Genomic DNA, 18601 nt, shown 5'->3' with positions numbered 1-18601 from the left:
CGCTTGCCATTATTCCTAAGACGATCTGTATCATATTGTCTATTGTAGCTTACATAAATTAGGATGTATGTATTATGATTGCAAAACAGTTTTCTTTAAATAGAAGTCTTGAGGAGATCATCTACATGGAACATCTTAATGGTTATGTCCTACAAGTACAAGTAAGTTGAAAATGCACTATATTTGGTATTCTTTTTTTTTTTGATGAATAAATAATCAAATAGAACCAAAACCAACGTTTACATCATACACTCGGGCATACCCGAGGACATACAAAAGAGAAGCCACAAGTCGGCTAGAATAGAGCAATAAGGTAAAGACCAAGAGAAAAACATCACGGGCCAAGCCCCAAACAAGGACGAACACGGATCAGGCCACCCATCAAAACCCAGAGTGGGCGGGCCTCGTTAAAACCCCTTGGGGAAAAAACCCCATGGGATAAAACTCCCCAAGGGGAAAAAGTGTACCCTGATGAGTGACTCAAAGAGTGTCGTACACCAAAACAACTAAAACCTGAGGGCTTTATCATCTGTCTGGAAGGTGGAGAAGAACCTGCTCGTGTGGAAAGTGTGAGTACAAAATGTTGTAGGTAGCTTCTTTGATCTCAAAAATGACCCTCGCTGCGTCCCAAGCTTTCCCATAAAAAATAATCTTGTTCTAAGTCCTCCAAATGATCGCTACTGAAGCCATGAGAGCAATCCTCTTTGCCATCTGAACAATCTGTGATCCTCTAATATGCCGTCCTGCCCATTTGATGACACTCCTAATCGTCGTCGATCTCCTCGCAATGCCAAGCCAGAGCATGATCTTACCCCAAACTGCCCAAGACTTTAGGCACTTGAAGAAAAGATGATCCACTGATTCCTCCTCACGGCGGCAAATCTGACAAGTGCTGTCCAAATTCTCCATGTAGTGGAGGCGATCACGTGTGGAAAGGCCTCCTCGAAGTGCAAGCCAAGTAATGAAAGAGTACTTAGGAGGGACAAAGTCCTTCCATACATACTTAGCCTAAAAACGTCTCTCACCTCTCGGCCTAAACCAGTCATAGGCCTCATGGACCCCTTTTCCCTCAAACCATTTGCTCCATAGTGCAATGATCTCGTCTCTAGTGCACCTGCCCAACATCTCATCCCGAATGGATAAAAGTTTCTTGATGAGCATGGAATCCCTCTTCTTGTGTGCCGTCCACTCCCAAATAGAACCATTCCCAATAAATTCTGAGTGAATCCACCGAATCCAGAGAGAGTCCTTCTTTGAGTGAATGTTCCAAAGGATCTTGGCATGAAGCGCCGAGTTCCAAGCCTTGAGGTTTCTGATTCCCAAGCCTCCTTCCTTTTTTGGCTTGCAAACATCATCTCATGCAACTTTACCAAACTTCTTCCCCTAAAGGAAAGTGCGGGCAATCCCTATGAGCTTGTCGATGACTGTCCCGGTAAGCGGAAAAACTTGAAGCCTGTAAGCTTCCACGCCCTGCAAGACAGATGTAATCAGTTCCAAGCGCCCAGCTAAAGAGAGAGTCTTACTTGGCCATTGTTTTATTTTGTCCGTCATCTTATCGATCAATTGGCCATAGTTTGAGGAGGGAAGTCTCTTCGATGCAAGCGGAATGCCCAGGTATTTGATTGGGAGGTTGCCTTCAGGGAAGCCGAACACTTGCAGCAAAGTCTCCTTGGTATTCTTTGTACTCTACGATGATGACATCTATAAAAGTTGATAAACAACTAAGAGGGTTATCTAGCGTAGGAAACTAGTCGTCTACCCAGTTTAAGGATAATAGATTTAAGATAAACTAGTTACATTCTAAGCATCTAAGTCATTAGATTGCTAGAAAAAGAATGTTAAGTTTCTTAAAGAATCCTACATCTACATCATACTTAGACACTTTAGCATTGAAAATTCCAAGAGAATGTTTACTTCTCTAGATGGAATTATCTTGTCTCTGGTCAAGTGTTTTTCAACACTGAGTGAGATCAAGAAGAATGAGACAAGTTCCGTAATTGGAAGTCTCATGTATGCTATGATGTGTATTAAGTTAGATATTAGCTTTGCCATTGGCATAGAAGCTTGATATCATTTTAACCATGGCCAAGGACATTGGATTGGTAAAGAATATACTATAGTACTTGAAGAAGACTAAATGGTATGCTCTAGTTTACCAGACATCCATGTTATGTCCTTTAGGTTACATCGACTCGATTTTATTATTGATCGGTGATCGTGTCATCCTGTGACTATGCGTTCACTTTAGGAGTTGAATACTGAGACATAAAGGAGTGTGATCAAATCATAGACTCCATCATGAAAATTACAAGTGTGGTTTCGTTAGAAACTACTAAGGTCGTTGTTACTCTTAGTAACTTCCTAATAGCTTTGACCGTTATTCCGAGTATGCCTATGAGTATTTTATTTTATTATGGTTACTCTAGCCATGTGTCTAACTCGAGAGAAACACGATCTGATAAAGCTAAGCAATCACATAGAGAGGAAGTATGAAATTATTTAAGGATTAAGTGCGCAGCGAGACATTATGGTTACCAAGATATCATTAGAGAACAACCTAGCAGAATTTTTCACAAAATGCCTATATGGCAACATGTTTTACACATGAGGTGAAAAGTTTGGTAGTTCGATGTATCATGGTCCGAGACCTGCTTAGAGTATAAGTGGGAGAGTTTTGGTGGGTATACTCGAAAGCATGATTTTGAGTATAAGTGGGAGATTGTTAGGATTGGTATACTGAAATGCATATTTAGAGCATGTTGCACGGATAGAATTGCTTGTATACAATAAATTCTACAATCCATTTTTAACCCAAGGCGAGAAGAAGTAATTTTATCGCATTTATGTTTGTTTGTGCATTTATAGGATGTTTCTCAAACATTTAAATGTATAAGAAGCAAATAAGTCTAATTCTTCTACATAGTAGACTGGTCGTGAACGACGTTCACAGAAGGTGACGCAGTCGGTTCTTTGTAGAAGAGAAATAGAATTTCACAACCTAGATAGGCTTTGGCTACCTATCGTGAAAGGTTGCAGTGTTAGCCCGCATGTTTCCTTACCTTAGGAAATAAACGACACTGGTGTGGTATAGCACTGAAGGATCTAACAGTTGAGATATGTCTTTCTTGCTATTTACTAAAAGACGAGGTCTCGTGATTGTTATTTCTTAATCATTGTTGATATAACATTGAGCATACGATATTGATTATGCACTACTTTGATTTATCAAATGGTGCGGATTTTTCGTAATCCAAGAATCCTGATATCTTGGGTAGTGGTGATCAATGTCTAGAGGTGTTAGTATTGTTATTGCAATGAATCATGTGCTGGGAGAGTCTAGTTTGATAATATCCTCAAGAGGTGTTCGAAAAAGGTTTTATTATTCAGAAACCCGGCCGGTTGGAATTTATTCCAGAATAATAAATAAAGATTTTGAACTAGACAACTCTTGGAAAAAGATATTAATTAATTAAAGTCAAATAGCAGACTTAAATTAATTAATGGATATTTATATCTTTAACACGGGAAATAATAAATTAAAGAGGTAAACCCCGGATTACTCGTAATTTGGGATTGGACAGGAAGTCAATATTATTATACTATAGTGGATGATAATAATATTATGTTTGGACTTGTATTAAATTGGGGCTCAATTTAATTAGTAAAAGTCCAACAGGTTTGGCCCAAGTCCAACCTTCATGGATCCCTAATCTGGCCCATCATAACTCAATATAAAAGGAGATTAAAAAGGAGATTTAATGTGATTTAACACATAAATTTCGTTCTCCCCTCTCTGGAGTGAACGGTTTTCTCAATTCTTCACAGAACTGAAGTTCTGTCTTCTTTCTAATCAAACCCTTTTTTATTCTGACAAGCTTTGCCCACCCGAAGGTCAGATTCTGAGTTCGGTATACACATTAGAAGGTTCGTGGTTGAGTACGAAGATCATCATGTGGAGAAGGTGCAAGCAATGACGATTATTTGGAGAATCAGATCGGTAATCCTAAACCGTAGAATATCAAGAATTAGGGTTTTAATTCCTTAAGCATGATTTATGTGCGTTCTTGTATGCAGTTTGATTGTTTAACATGTAGATAATTAATCCCATAATCGGTCAAATAGATCTGTATATCTGATTTATTTGTGTATGCATGTCTTCCGCTGTGCAAGAGGCACCAAACCCCAGCAACTTGAATCCATCAATTGCTAGTTCAAGCATGAGATTTCCATCAATTGTTAGTTCAAGCATGGATCAAGTAGATGTGTGCTTTGAGGATTGTGGTTAGCTTGCTTCATCAATGACTTTGTATTCCATTTTCCACCCTATCCAATGTTATTTCCTTTCTTGTTCATCTTAGTTTCCTTAGTTCTTGTTGGGTCTATAATTTTCCTCTTATTTTTTATCGATAAATTGAAAATCCATCTCACAAAAATATCTAGATCAAACATCACAAATGGGTAATTTCTTGGGAAATGGATCATGAATTACATGGATCCTTCATCATTTGGTATCTAGAGCTTAGTACACACTAGGTGTTTGATCTATTGCTTCCTTTTATTTTTTTTTCTTCCTTGTTTTGCACTGTTTTTGTTGGGATGATCGGATTGATCAAATGTGCTTAGATTAAGCTAAAATTTGATGTGTATGGTCTATGTTATGTGACCCTAGCTACCTACAAAATTTCATCAAAAAATTCCTTCGTTTGCCTAGTTAACTGTGAGAATTAACATCATTGCCCTGTTTTTACGTTGTCATATCCTAGATCGTAGGAGTAATTTTAAGTTGTATGGCCATGTTTGGTTGCCAGGATTCTGTCTGGGAAAGTAATCTGATTCCTTAAATTTTAAATTTCTGTGTTTGTGTCGGTTTTTAATGAAACTGGGAAAGTAATCAGAATCCGAGAACAAGGAAAGTTAGTACAACTTTCCAGGATTCTGAATCCTAACTTTTCTTAGGTATTCTTTTTCCTAGTTGTAGGATTCTTACATATTTCAGCAATATAATATAGTTTTATTATTATTATTATTATTATTATTATTATTATTATTATTATTGCTATTATTACTATTATCATTATTATTATTATTATTAATAATTACAATGTTTTTAAAATAATTTTAAATTATAAATCATACTTAATTTCACTATAATAAATAACTATAATTAATATTATCATAATTATAACTATATTTTATAATAATTCATAATAATAATTAATAATTTATTAATAATTAAAATATAATTATATAATATAAATTGTATAATAAATAATAATTAATTATATTTCATAAATTAATAATTAATCAATAAATTCATAGTACAATTCTAATTTATAAAATTTATTCCATTATAATATCCGTAAATATTATAATAAATGAGTATAATACTCCGTGTAACTATAATTATAGTTATAATATTATATATTATGATGGATAATCCATCTGTCCAATATAATAATAAATATAATTGTATAATAATTATTTTTTATAATTAATAATGTATTAAAAAATTTTACAATATTATTCTTTTTTATAAATAAGAAAATAATAAGTATATTTTTAGTTTGGTGTTTAAATTAAATATAAATTTAGAATCTTGATATTTTCCAAACACAGGAAAGTAAAGTTACTAGGAATCATATTCGCGGGATTCACTTTCCTAGAAATAATTTTCCTTGCTAACTTTACTTTCCCGCCAACCAAACATGGCCTATGTGTTTTCTTTTGTTACGTCTTCTTCAACTTTTCAGATCTGTTGCTGCTCTGTTTTCTTTACGTTGATCTGTTAAGGAAGACGATTCTATTAAAGTTAATTTGCTTTTCGTACCGTTTTGCAGAGTGACTGACAATCCCGTTTATTCCGTTTGTCTTTTTATAGTAGTGTTTTCTGAGTTGATCAGTTAGGTAGTTTAGTTGTTCAGCTTAGTTAATTTTTTTTGCTTCTTTTCCGTACCAGTAGATACTTAACCCACCCCAAAATAGAGCGTGACAACAGCCAAGCCTCAAGCCGTATCACACAAACAAACATTTGATTATGACAGATTTTATCAATATTCAAATTTATGCCCATAATTTATAAATGTTGCAATATAAGGTCAAAACTCATGTCAAGAACTTAAGATAAACCTTCTAACTAGTGTAATTTAAACTAGATTTAGTTTAGTATAAATGGAATTGATTTTGGAGTGTTAAAAAAGTGAAGTAAACGCCATATTCCAACATTTGATTATGACAGATATTATCAATATTTAAATTTATGCCCATAATTTATAAATATTGCAATATAAGGCCAAAACTCTAGGGCTGACAATTTTTGGCACGACACGATAACACGACACGAATCCGCACGAAATTAATGGGTATGTGTCAAGGCTTATTGGGTTCGTGTCCTTATCGTGTCGACACGCTAACGACACGAAAACTTCGTGTCGTGTCGTGTCGTGTTCGTGTTACACGTTAAGAAATAATATTAATATATTAATATATTACTATTCTTTTATTTATTTTAAAATTTTAAAATTAGAATTTAAAATTTAATATTGAAAATAATATTAATATATAATAATATTATTATTATAATGTTGTTATTGTGTCGTGTCCTATATGTGTTGTTATCGTGTCATGTTGACTCAAAGTGGTTCGTGTCGTTAATGGGTTCGTGTCGTGTTCGTGTCTGAGGGTAGCGGGTCGTGTTCGTGTTCGTGTTTAGAATTTCCTTAACGAATCGTGTACGTGTTTGTTGTTATCGTGTCGTATCGTTATCGTGTCGACACGATAACGACACAACACACACGATTTGCCACCCCTACAAAACTCGTCTTTTATATATGTATAGATAAATAGATTCAGCATTGAGGTAAGTCAATTCAAATCGTTTTAGTATTTTGCAAATTTTAAGGCACGAGTTTAAATTTTGATAAAATGCTAAAGAAATATACCAGAAATATACCCATTCTTGTTATTGGAGGAATAATTATGTAACTGTCAATCTACACAATTAATTACTAGTGTGATGTAGTAAATCATTCCTTAAATGTAAGTATGTTGATTGAAAACTTTATTTTTCCTAAATGATCAATATAAGGGTAAGTACGTATTACATTACTTTAATTAATAATTATAAATGCAAAATATCTAAAATATCCAAATTTGTGTATACAATTTTTGTTATTTTATCACTATTTTTTTTGAATTTATTTTTTATCCAATTAATTGTTTTTAAAAGAACGCATATCTTACAAAAATAGGTTTATAAAAATTGAATGCGCATTTAAGAGGTGGATTGAAAAATTTTAACTGAAAAATTCCAATAGTAGAATTGAAAAATGAAATTTGGAATAGTGTAGGGATTAGGATATAAACATTGCTAAAATTAGTCTTAATAGTTTCCGTTTAAATGACATATTTCCTCTCGTCGTCAGGATCGCCTTCTTCTCATTTGTGATGGCGTTGAAGCATAGAGACAACCGGCAGTCGGCAGATTCTCATTCTCCCCAGGTTTACATTTCTCATTTTCCTTCCATCCTTATCATATACTACTATAATGTTCTCAATTTATAATATAATCCTCCTTAATTCCACAAGCAGGCCACAGATGAAGTCCCTCGATGCACTCTTGTGCAGACCGTATTCAATGGTGAGTCCAGTGAAGCCCAACTAAATTTTATTTGAACCTTATATATCTGCAGAATATTATCAATTTTCATTTTGTTTCTCTTAGTATTTCATATTGCTATAAAAATAACTATTTTGTTTTCTCATTGATCTATCCAATTATTGAGTTGATATTGCTTTTATATGCTGCTGATGCTACTTTTGTTGATGATTCTGTAAAACAAAAATACTCCTTTCGTCTTGTCTACTAAGTATTATACAATACTGTTCCATCTGTTATTAGGTATAAATGTGATGGCGGTGTTGGACTGCTCTCCATGCCTTACACTGTCAAAGTAGGCAGTTGGGCCAGCCTGTTGGTGCTAGTCCTCTTCGCGTTCATCTGTTGCTACACCGCCATTATCATGAAGTATTGCTTCGAGAGTGCTGATGGCATACTCACCTTTCCTGATATGGGAAATGCCGCGTTTGGGAAATGGGGTCGCCTCTTCATATCTCTTATTCTATATTTTAACATTTCATCTGAAGTTGAAATAAAACTCACTGTCTTGGTTTTTTTTTTTTTTTAATTCTTGCAGATCATATTGTACTCGGAGCTATATGTAAGGGCAACATTTTATCTGATAAAATGCACCATCTTTTAACTCCATTTCTAACACAAACCACGCATGCAGATGTCGTGTACGGACTACTTAACTTTGGAAGGGGATAATCTCTCGACAATATTCTCAGGAGTGTCTTTGAATATACATGGCTTCAAGATTGACACAAAGCATCTATTTGCTGTCGTAGCTGTGCTAGTTGTCATTCCTACTCTCCTACTTAGAGATCTCCGGGTTCTTTCTTACCTTTCAGGTATTGCAAACTACTTATTCTTTGTGTGGACCATAGTTTGAGTAATGTTTTGTTTTGGTTATTGCAGCCACTGGAGTCATTGCAACGTTAGTTGTCGTTCTGTGCTTACTATTTGTTGGCACAGTAGAGGGAGTTGGGTTTCACCACAGTAGCAAACTGCTGAAATTGAGTGGCATACCGTTCTCAATTGGTGTTTACGGCTTCTGCTACTCGGGCCACACGGTTTTCCCCAGTATTTATCAGTCAATGGCTGATAAATCCAAATTCAAGAAAGCAATTATAATAATGTACTCAAACTTAGTTTAGTAAAAGTAGAATCAGATACTGGTCTTCTTTTTTTCCTAACCAATCTGATTACTTCATTTCAGTTTCGTTCTATGTGCTGTCGTTTATGGTAGCACTGCAGTGATGGGATTCCTCATGTTCGGGCAAAGCACATAAATGCAGATCACTCTGAATCTACCACAGCACAAAATCAGCTCCAATATAGCTTTGTGGACAATGGTAACATGCTTCTCAACTTACCATTCATTCGTGTTTTGATGTAATTACTGAAATACAACTTTTTAACATTTCCATGCTCCTTTCGACAGGTTATCAATCCTTCTCCAAATATCCTTTACTACAGACATACTTTTTCAAATTGCAAATTATAGCATAACATAATATGAAATTTTCTTGATAATTTTTTAAGATTTTCCTTAGCTAGAAATAAAATTGCATTGACATTGAACCCACTGGCTAGAGCCATTGAGGAGCTACTGCCAGTAAGAATAGCCAACAGTTACGTGTGTTTCCTCCTTATACGAACATCACTTGTCGTGTCTTCTATCATAGTCGATTCCTCGTCCCCTTCTTTGGTTGGTGCTTTAGTTATTCCTCACACAACGTGGTCTCCCTAAATGAAAAAACTCAGATTGTGAAGTTTTTTCCTGCTTGTCTCTGCAGGCATCGTTTTGTCTCTCAGAGGCTCCCTCTTTGGTCTTCTCATTGTAAGGAGTTCAAGTTCATTTTGATCGGTTACATGACTTATTTTTTATTTTTTATTTATAAATATTTGGCTTTTGATCCAGGCTATGGTTATGCCATCTATATGCTTCTTGAAAATTATTGGAAAGAGGGGCACCAAAATGCAGGTATATACATATCCAAAATTCTAAAATTATTTTTAGTCTCTTTTGCTGTGTTGTTTCTTGATACTACTCTTCTACACAGATCGTTCTGAGCAGCTGCATTGCTGTGATAGGCCTCGTCTGTGGGATCGTCGGGACATACAATGCTTTGTTAGACCTCATAAACAAGTACTGAAAACCGTCTTCCCTTCACCAAATTCTCAGACATATTAGTCTTTTCTTCCTTAGTAAGCGTTTGTTAATCTGTTCTAAAATTTCGAACTAATAGGCTTATATTGTTGTGCATCTTTTTTTAACGTTCAACCTTGGTTTGGGAATTAGTGGATGAACTCTCCGAAATCCGAATGAAGACAAATTTCATTTTATTTCTTAAATGACTTGATCTCTGTTATGTTTATACAGTACTTAAACAAGAGATAAGGGTGTTCGGTTTGCAAGATTGTATCCGAGATTAAATTTATAGTGTGTTTGGTTCATGAGATTCAACCTCACAACTCAGTCCTAGATGGATAATAATGGGATAATTAGTCACAGCTAACCCCCTATGACTAAAATAATCTTACAACTCAATCCTAGATTGTATTTTGATATTATTTTATCTTGCAAACCGAACACCATCCTAGATTGTATCTTGGTATTAATAAGGATCGTCAAAGAAATCAGTGAAGGAGTAGACTTTGTTCAGTGCTATGCATGATTTATCATCTCTTTTTGTAATTAAAGAATCTCTACATGAACGAAACTGTCCAATTCTAACACCTGTCCTGTTCAGTTCCATGCATGGTTTCTCATCTCTTTTTGTATATGTATGATGTATCCAATTATGATAATAATAAAATAACAAATGGGCCTATAAAATTAATTAGACAACAATTCCAACCTTTTCTATTCGAACTCTTGTGGACTATTTACAACCCGACACAAAACTAAGCATTCAAGGGTGACATAACAAATAATGTCGAGCCAACAGCACCTCATTTCAAGACAATACCATTTTGAATGGAACATTTCTTATTCAATACGGGATTTTATGTAGTGTTGTTTTGTAAGTGAAGTGAAGATAATAAAGTAAGAGAGTCAGAAAAATTAGAGAGAGTAATGTTTCTATATTTAAAAATGTATTATTTAGAGCATTTCCAAGGGAGAGGTAAATGGAGAGGTAAAGTCATATAACTACCACATTTACCTTTTTTCCACAAAAACTCATTCTTTAAGGGAGAGGTATTTAAGAAAGTATCATACATTTTCTCATTTTGAAGAGGTATTTTTACCTCTCTATTGCCTCTCCATCAATGGAGAGGTAAAATCTCCATATTTGCCTTCTTTTCGTGAAAAATCATTCTCCAATGGAGAAGATATTTGAGAAGGTATTACACTTTATGTTTTTTAATTCATTTTGTACTACTCCCTCCTTCCATAGTAATGGACGCGTTTCTTTTCGACACAAAAATTAAGAAAATTTGTGTTAGGTGAGTTAAGTAAAGGGAGAATAAAGTGAAAAATGAAAAAGGTAGAGAGATGAAGAGAGTAAGTATGTGTGGAAAAATGTGTTGACAATTTACTAAAAAAGGAAATGTCTATATTACTATGGAACGTACCAAAATGACAAAATGATTCTATTATTGTGGAACGGAGGGAGTATTTTTTTTTAATGATATATCTTTTCTTATACATTTTTCGTTAAGAATGTACTCCCTCCGTCCTATTGAAGTTGACTCACTTTCCTTTTTAGTTTGTCCCAATCAAGATGATCCGTTGCTTAAAATGAAAATCCTTTATCTCTACTTTATTCCCCCTCTCTTACTTTATTCTCTCCACTTAACACACAAAATAAAGTTGCATAAAATCCGGTGCCGTCCAAGAAAGGGGTCATCTTCCTTGGAACGGAAGGAGTATTACTTTTTAGAAGAGTATATTTCACTTTTTAAAAAGATAAAAGATAATATACCTCTTTCATTTACCTTTTCTTGTTTACATTCAAAAAAAAAAATGGGTCACTTCAATAAGAATTGAAGAAGGATTATTAATTAGTTTAGGTAAATCATTAACTAAGTAACAGTATATTCTGTCTCTAGTTTGATTTGACTCAAAAAACGGCCTCTAGATTAAATAAATAAGAAATGAAAAAGGAACTGGGACTCGGACATCAACAAAATATCTTATCCATGTGTATTTTAAGTCACCGCACTCACTGAAAAACAATTTGACAATTAGATATGGTAAGATTTTATAGTTTCACATACTCATGGCTGGTTTGAACTTATTAATTGATGGAGTAGGAAATTATTGTTTCTGACATATAATCATTTTATAGTCTGAATTATGTTTTAGGTTTTCTTAATCTCTAGGTCACAAAATCTTTATGTAAAAACTTGTTAGTGTTGAATATAAAATATTTAATATTGTCTCCATCTTATAAAAGATGTTTCATTTTCATTTTTAGTTTCTCAATAAAAATGTCAAATTTTTATTTTTAGAAAAAATTCTCTCTCACTATAATATAAATATTAGTATATTTTTTCTTTCCACCTAACATACAAAATAAAACCTTCTAAAATCTTGTGTCGGTCCACAAGTGTGATATTTTTTATGAAACAAAGGAGTAACTATTATAACTTTATCATAGTTTGAAATTTAGATTAGTAATACTTTTACGAACACTATTATATCAACCATGGGATGCACAAAGAATATTTTTTGACTCTAACTATTTTATCAGAAAAAACTAATCACTGAATAAAAAATAACGATGAACAAGTGCTATTATTATTATTATTATTATTATTATTATTATTATTATAATAATAATAATAATAATATTAATATTAATATGTGAACAGTGCAACTCAAAGCAATATTATAGGGCTTAAAAAGAGTCTAATCTACACATTTCAAAGTCCAAATGACCACTCCCTCGTCCTATTGAAGATGACCTACTTTCCTTTTTGGATTGTCTCAACTAAGATAGTACATTACTAAAAATAGAAACACCTTTTATCTCTACTTTATCCTCTCTCTTTTACTTTACTCTCTTCACTTAACACACAAAATAAAACTGCATAAAATCATGTGCCGTTCAAGGAAGAGGTCACCTTGGGACGGAGGGAGTACATCTCAGGCGAGGTGATAATAAAAAGGAGCGCAAAGCCAGGCGAAACATTGTGCTAAAGGTCGAGAGATTGAAGTTATGTGATAATAATGAGAGGAACACAACAAATAGAGTTGTGGCATACAAGAGAAATAAAGTTTAGCATGCAACCTAAAAGGAGGGTTAGGACTGAGTATGGAGACGAGGATGGGAGGCACCGCCCGATCCCATCTAAATATATGTTCGGTGAGTTCGAAGATAGACCAGTCCCACTATTAAATTATACTCCCTCTGTCCCGGCTAAGATGACACATTTTTTAGTCGGCATGGAATTTTAGGAGTTGTTGATTAATGTGGTTAATAGGAGAGAGAGAATGACTGTGTAAATGGAGAGAAAAAGAGAGTTCATATTTAATTGGAAAGAGAAAAAAAGTAGTTGAGTGTATTAATTGGAGAGAGAAAGAAATAAAAATAGAAATGTGTCAACTTGGTTGGAACAAACTAAAAAGGAAAATATGTCATCTTAATTGGGACAGGGGAGTACTACCTCTATCCCACAATAGGAGTCACATTTGATGTAGTCACGAGTTTTAAGAAATACTACTCCCTCCGTCCCGGCTAAGATGACACATTGCTTAGCCGGCACGGGATTTTAGGAGTTATTGGTTAAAGTGTTTAATTAGAGGGAGAGAATGTGACGCCCCGGAATTTCGTTCCCTTCTTTCGAGATAAATCGGATTTATTAGCTTAATTAATTTCGTTTAGAAGATGTGTAATCGTACATTTCTCGTTGTATTCGACTTTGGAGTAATTTAAGTATCTTCGTTGGAGGAAATAAAATGCAAGGAAAATTTAAGTTTCAAGAATAAAAGTGGAGAAAATACTTTTATTAGAGAATTGTGGATACACCGTGAAGAAATAGAAATACATGGATGATGGAAATAGTAAATGCCTGCAAGTGTAATAAAATCAACATGCACCTATTCTACACTATCTATCCTACTTCTTTAATTCTCAAGTTTGGAAGCAAACTAAATTGGGGATAGAACCAAATGAGCTCAAGAGGAGCATCTTCTTTCTTTCCCTCTCATTCTTATTCTCGATTTTGCTCCCCTCCACAAGCTTCAAGAATGCCTCCATGTACCTACAAAGTTTACACCAAATTGGGGGTTAGAAAGTTACACACAAGTAAAGAGGGAGGGAAGCACAAGCTAAATAAGAGATGGAGCAAGTAGGTGAATAGTGCAGCTAGAAGAGCTACAAGATAGAGCATGAGGTAAACCAATTTTTGTCACCACTTCATCTAACATCAAAAGAGATTCAAGACAAAGAAGGCATAAGAGAAAGAGCTCCTACACAAGCCCAAAGTAGAAGATGAGTCAAACTCTCATCTCCCCGTCGATCAAGGCCGAGAAATCAGCCAAGAAAATCAGCCACAATCACCAAAACGGCAAGAATCTCACAATCATCAAGCTCGAAAGAGAAAGAGCTAGCAACCCCAAAATAGGAGCCTTTGCTTCCAAGTCTCAAACATAGATTCCAATAGCTTAGCACTATATAGGAGCCATCTCCCTTCACCTCCGCCACCCCACTACTCGACACCGCCAACCACACACGACACCAAGCGCGGGGCAGCAAAGAGGAGAGGAAGGAGTGGCAAGCAGCGAGGGCGAAAATCACCACCACCGATACAAGTTCAGCAAGTGAGGTAAACAACCTCAACAACCATCTCCATCGCATCATGTAGATCAAACGCAATAGATAGCCAATAACTTAGATTCATAGAAGCTCAAAAGAATAGTCATAACAGTAGCAAGCATAAAGAACCGAACATCAACAGATGGTACCAATGCTTAGTCAAGTATGGGATACTCCTAAATCAGTAAACCACAAGTATGACAATCATAGAAACAAGACTAAGTGTAGCAAAAACAATAGCAAGCTCCTTCCAGTGATTAAGTACAGCCAAGTTTCAAATCAATAAGCACTAGAGAGCCCCAAAGCTTTCGTTTTTATTGTTAGAATTTGAGTAGAAGGGGAAGGTGAGGAAGCTTAGCTTAGGCGGAGGGGCTGCCGGGCGATGAGCGAGCGTCGGTGAAGTCCGAAAATTTCCGCGGAGCAGCTGCAGGCCGCAGCTGAGAGAGAGAGAAGGAGGCAATGCCTCCTCTCTACTGCTGGGTTTGCCGAGGACGCCGGTGCTGGATGGAGAGCGCTCGTCGGAGAACGCTGAGGCGAGTTCACCCGGCGACGCAGGTGAGGCGCGATTCCGCCGAGGAAGAGAAGGGACGGAGAGAGAGGACGATGGAGCAGCGGCGGTGCGTGCTATGCGCTGCCGGCGACGCAGAGGAGGCGCCGACCGGAACAGCGGCGAGCACGAGAAGGAGACGCCGCCGGGTTCTTCGATGTGATTCTAATTTAGGGATTTTGTTTTGGGATTAAGAGATGAAAAGAGAAAAGGTTGCAGGGGAAGTAAGAGAGAGCTCCGGCAACGCCGAAGATGGCGATTCGCCGGAGAGGTGGCGAAGAAGAAGGATGTAAGCGCCGCTGCTTTACTATTCGGAAAATTGAGAATTTGTGAGAATGAAGGTGAATTAGGAGGGAGAAGTGCCGATGGATTGAGGTGAAGGATAAAGGATTTGGGCTGCCTCTTTTAATTTTTGTATGGGCCATTTAATTGGCTAAGTGGGCTACTTGAGTAGATTTGAATTAAAATAGAAGGTGGGTTGATTTTTATGAATGAAAGAAATAAGTGGAGATTATTGTTGGGCCAAGACATAATTATGGGAAGTTGGATGAAATTAATTTAAGGACTTGAGTTGGAGCTCAATTAATTAATTCCCGAAAAGTTGCTAAGTTTCCAAAGATGGAAAATATTGAGATGGAGCTCAATTAATTAATTCCGAATAATTTATTTAGATTCCGGGAAAATAAAGTAGTAAAGTGGGAGACGCGAAAGCCGACCGGCGTCGCCCCGCGACGCCATGGGCGGCCTTAAGAAAAATCCGAAGAAAGGATTTAAGAGGAGACTTTCCAAGAATTCTTATTCTATTAAATAAGTGCCCGAATATTTAAGTTAGAGAGAATAGAATTTCTCCAAAGATAATAAAGAGGATAAATAAACTCTGCAGAGTAGTAAAGCCGAGGTAGGATTAAGAAAAATCCTATAAGACGAGACTGAGATATAGGTGCTATCCAATAGGATGCATGCATTCTTTCTAAAGAGAAATAATTCAAGTATTAATTAGCGTGCTACGCTATTTGTTTTCAAGGGATAAATTGCTCGAGGGCGAGTGAGGCCAAAGCGAGTAATTGAGTTGAGACATAAGCATATCCGGTAAGCTTTCTTTTAATATCCAGCACTATAGTGTGGATATAAAGCAAATATTTGTGAAATTATGAAAAATCATCTTTTCTCAAAATGAAGCAGTGATTGTTTTAAAGTTGTTGTCATGCCATAAAATGTTTGTTTTGAGGCCTATCTGTTGGGGTAATAGCCCGCGGGTTTTGGCGATGCCAGCCCGAGTTTAACGAATTCGGTTCCCAATAGGACCGCAAATCCTGTTCGGAATAACGTGCACGCGAGCCGTGAGCCATCAGCTGTTGGCCGGCGATGTGTCCGCTGAAGGTGGCCACCTTCACGGTACACGATTCTCAGATAAGGCGAGGATCCAAAAGAACTTAGACTGCAGTCGGACTTTTAAGATCACAAAAGAATTTAGTATGCTCGGGCCTTTTTAAGAAAAAACCCCGTGCGATACTGTGGATGGATGACAACTATATACTATATGTTTTGTTTTCGGCATGTGTCCACTGAGTACTCCTGTACTCAGCCCTGCATGTATTTATAAATGTGCAGGTTGAACGTCAAGAGGATGGAGAAATGATCGGAGTGTCTTCATACACGAAGTCGTCTAGTATGGACTTATTCCGCTGCTCTTTTGTGAAGTGAGACATCTTAGAATCTCACCTTCGAACTCTGATTTATTGATGTAATGTTTATTCTAGTTCTAAGACCATGTAATGGTACATTTGGCTTCTATTCTATGATATGATTGACTTGGCCTTTGGGCATGTTCATAAGTTCTTTCCCTTTTCTTCCCCGTTTCTTTAATCCCTCTCATTAGTCGCGGTTTACCCGCTTTCGCTATCCTTAGCAAAGTGCGGTCGTGACAGAGAAGGTGGGTGTAGGTATTAAAGTAGAGAGATGAAGATAGATGGATATTTTAATAGGAGTGAGAAAAAGTGGTTGAGTGTATTAATTGGAGAGAGAAAGTTACCAAAAAAGGAAATGTGTCATCTTAGTTGGGACAAACTAAAAAGGAAAACGTGTCATCTTAAACGGGACGGAGGGAGTATAAAGAAAAGTGGATGAAATAATTTAATTGACTATGAGTCTCACTCATATATACTCCATCCGTTCCATAGTAATAGAGACATTTCATTTTGTACACTCGTTTTGAAAAAATAATTATAAATAGTTAAAGTGGAGAAAAAGTAAAATAAGAGAGAGAATGATATAAAGAAGAGTCTTATCTATAATATTCTCTCTCTTACTTTACTTTTTTTCTACTTTAACTATTTATAATTATTTTTTCAAAATGAGTGCGCAAAATGAAATGTCTCTATTACTATGGAATGGAGGGAGTATTAGTTTTATAATAAAATGTGAGTGAAATAAGTTGGTGAAATGTGGTGCCTGTTTATATTTATGGTGAATGTGACTCTTATTATGAATTAATCAAAATGGCAAAATATGATTATTATTATGTCATCAATTGCGTAATTTGGTCGAGCATGGGTTTTTTAATATAAGATTCTCTTCCAATAATCACAAAGGTTAAGAGCAATTGTAGTCGTCACTGATATAGACATCTCAACAATTAAAGTACAAGCCGAAATTTATGTGGTGTCTTTAGCTCTGCGAAAATTCGGCCAAAAGACAACCATAAACAATTAGCAATCCACTCCAATGAATGTGAATCCAACTTCGCAAATAAGCCCATATATATTATTATCATTTAAATATTGTTTAGATAAAAAAATATACATTATTATTGGGTTTATGCAAAATCAATATAAGATTTATAACCTTAATTATTCAGTAAAACAATATACTTTATTAGTCATAGAATATGTGTCCCACTTTAACTTGATTTCAATTTAAAATATTATGAAGGAATATAAGGATAAAAATGATACGAAATATATATTCTATGGAAAATTTTTCCAAAAAAAAATATAATCTGTCAAAATTTAAAATAAAATGAACTAATAGAATATGAGATATTAAGACTCACTAAATACAGTAAATAGAAAATGACACATGTAACGGGGTGAGGAAAAAAACCAAAATATTGTACTCCCTCCGTCTCACTTTAGGAGTCCCGGTTGGAATATTCCATAAATGATATTAGGCTCCATATTCCACTAACTTTTTTCCACTCACATTTTATTATAAAACTAATATACAAAAGTAGGACCCACATTACACAATCTCTTTTCACCAATTTTCCTTTACATTTCTTAAAACTTGTGCCGAACTCAACTGGGACTCCTAAAGTGGGACGGAAGGAGTAATATTTGGTCTTACCGTATCATGAAACTACTGAAAATATCAATTTTTCGGTAGGTATACTGTAATTTTTGATACGTTATGATTCCTTACTAAAATATTTCAGTAAAGTAATGGTATGAATTTTCATATATGACGGCATACGGTAATTCGGTATATACCACATACACTGTATATACCCTAACCATAATTTCATATTTATTGGGATGGAGGGAGTAATTATATAGCAGTACGGCTTTCAGTCCCGACTTGCAATTATTGTACAAAAAGTTGGAAGTTTATGTAAATCATACAAAATTTTTATTAGCGTTTCAATTTAGTACATTCGTTATATATGTT

At 35.4% G+C, this 18601-nt stretch overlaps 1 protein-coding gene, 1 long non-coding RNA gene and 1 pseudogene across 2 annotated transcripts; 1 reads left to right on the top strand and 2 right to left on the bottom strand.

Moving 5' to 3' along the window:
- Positions 1–657: 657 nt before the first annotated feature.
- Positions 658–1551, bottom strand: LOC125196780. The gene is made up of 3 exons (XM_048095407.1): positions 1447–1551; positions 1026–1332; positions 658–941 (listed from the first exon to the last, which is right to left on the bottom strand). The coding sequence occupies exons 1-3, from the start codon at positions 1549–1551 to the stop codon at positions 658–660; spliced, it is 696 nt and encodes a 231-aa protein (XP_047951364.1).
- A 5892-nt stretch (positions 1552–7443) lies between these two features.
- On the top strand, positions 7444–9946 carry LOC125196773 (annotated as a pseudogene).
- Positions 9947–13653: 3707 nt separating this feature from the next.
- On the bottom strand, positions 13654–15233 carry LOC125221116. Its single transcript, XR_007176371.1, has 2 exons — positions 14047–15233; positions 13654–13834 (listed from the first exon to the last, which is right to left on the bottom strand). It is a non-coding gene; the product is annotated as an uncharacterized LOC125221116 (long non-coding RNA).
- Positions 15234–18601: the final 3368 nt, after the last annotated feature.

The sequence above is a fragment of the Salvia hispanica genome, chromosome 1, assembly GCF_023119035.1.
Source record: "Salvia hispanica cultivar TCC Black 2014 chromosome 1, UniMelb_Shisp_WGS_1.0, whole genome shotgun sequence".
NCBI classification, from domain to species: domain Eukaryota; kingdom Viridiplantae; phylum Streptophyta; class Magnoliopsida; order Lamiales; family Lamiaceae; genus Salvia; species Salvia hispanica.
This window is presented reverse-complemented; position numbering and strand designations above follow the sequence as displayed.

Bases quoted from the DNA above. Each gene is read 5' to 3' on its own strand.
- LOC125196780 (XM_048095407.1), bottom strand. From the start codon at position 1,551: ATGACGGACAAAATAAAACAATGGCCAAGTAAGACTCTCTCTTTAGCT. The intron at 1,333-1,446 runs GTTTTTCCGCTT...AAGCCAAAAAAG, and splicing joins TGGAAGCTTACAGGCTTCAA to GAAGGAGGCTTGGGAATCAG. The intron at 942-1,025 runs GTGAGAGACGTT...TTGCACTTCGAG, and splicing joins TGACTGGTTTAGGCCGAGAG to GAGGCCTTTCCACACGTGAT.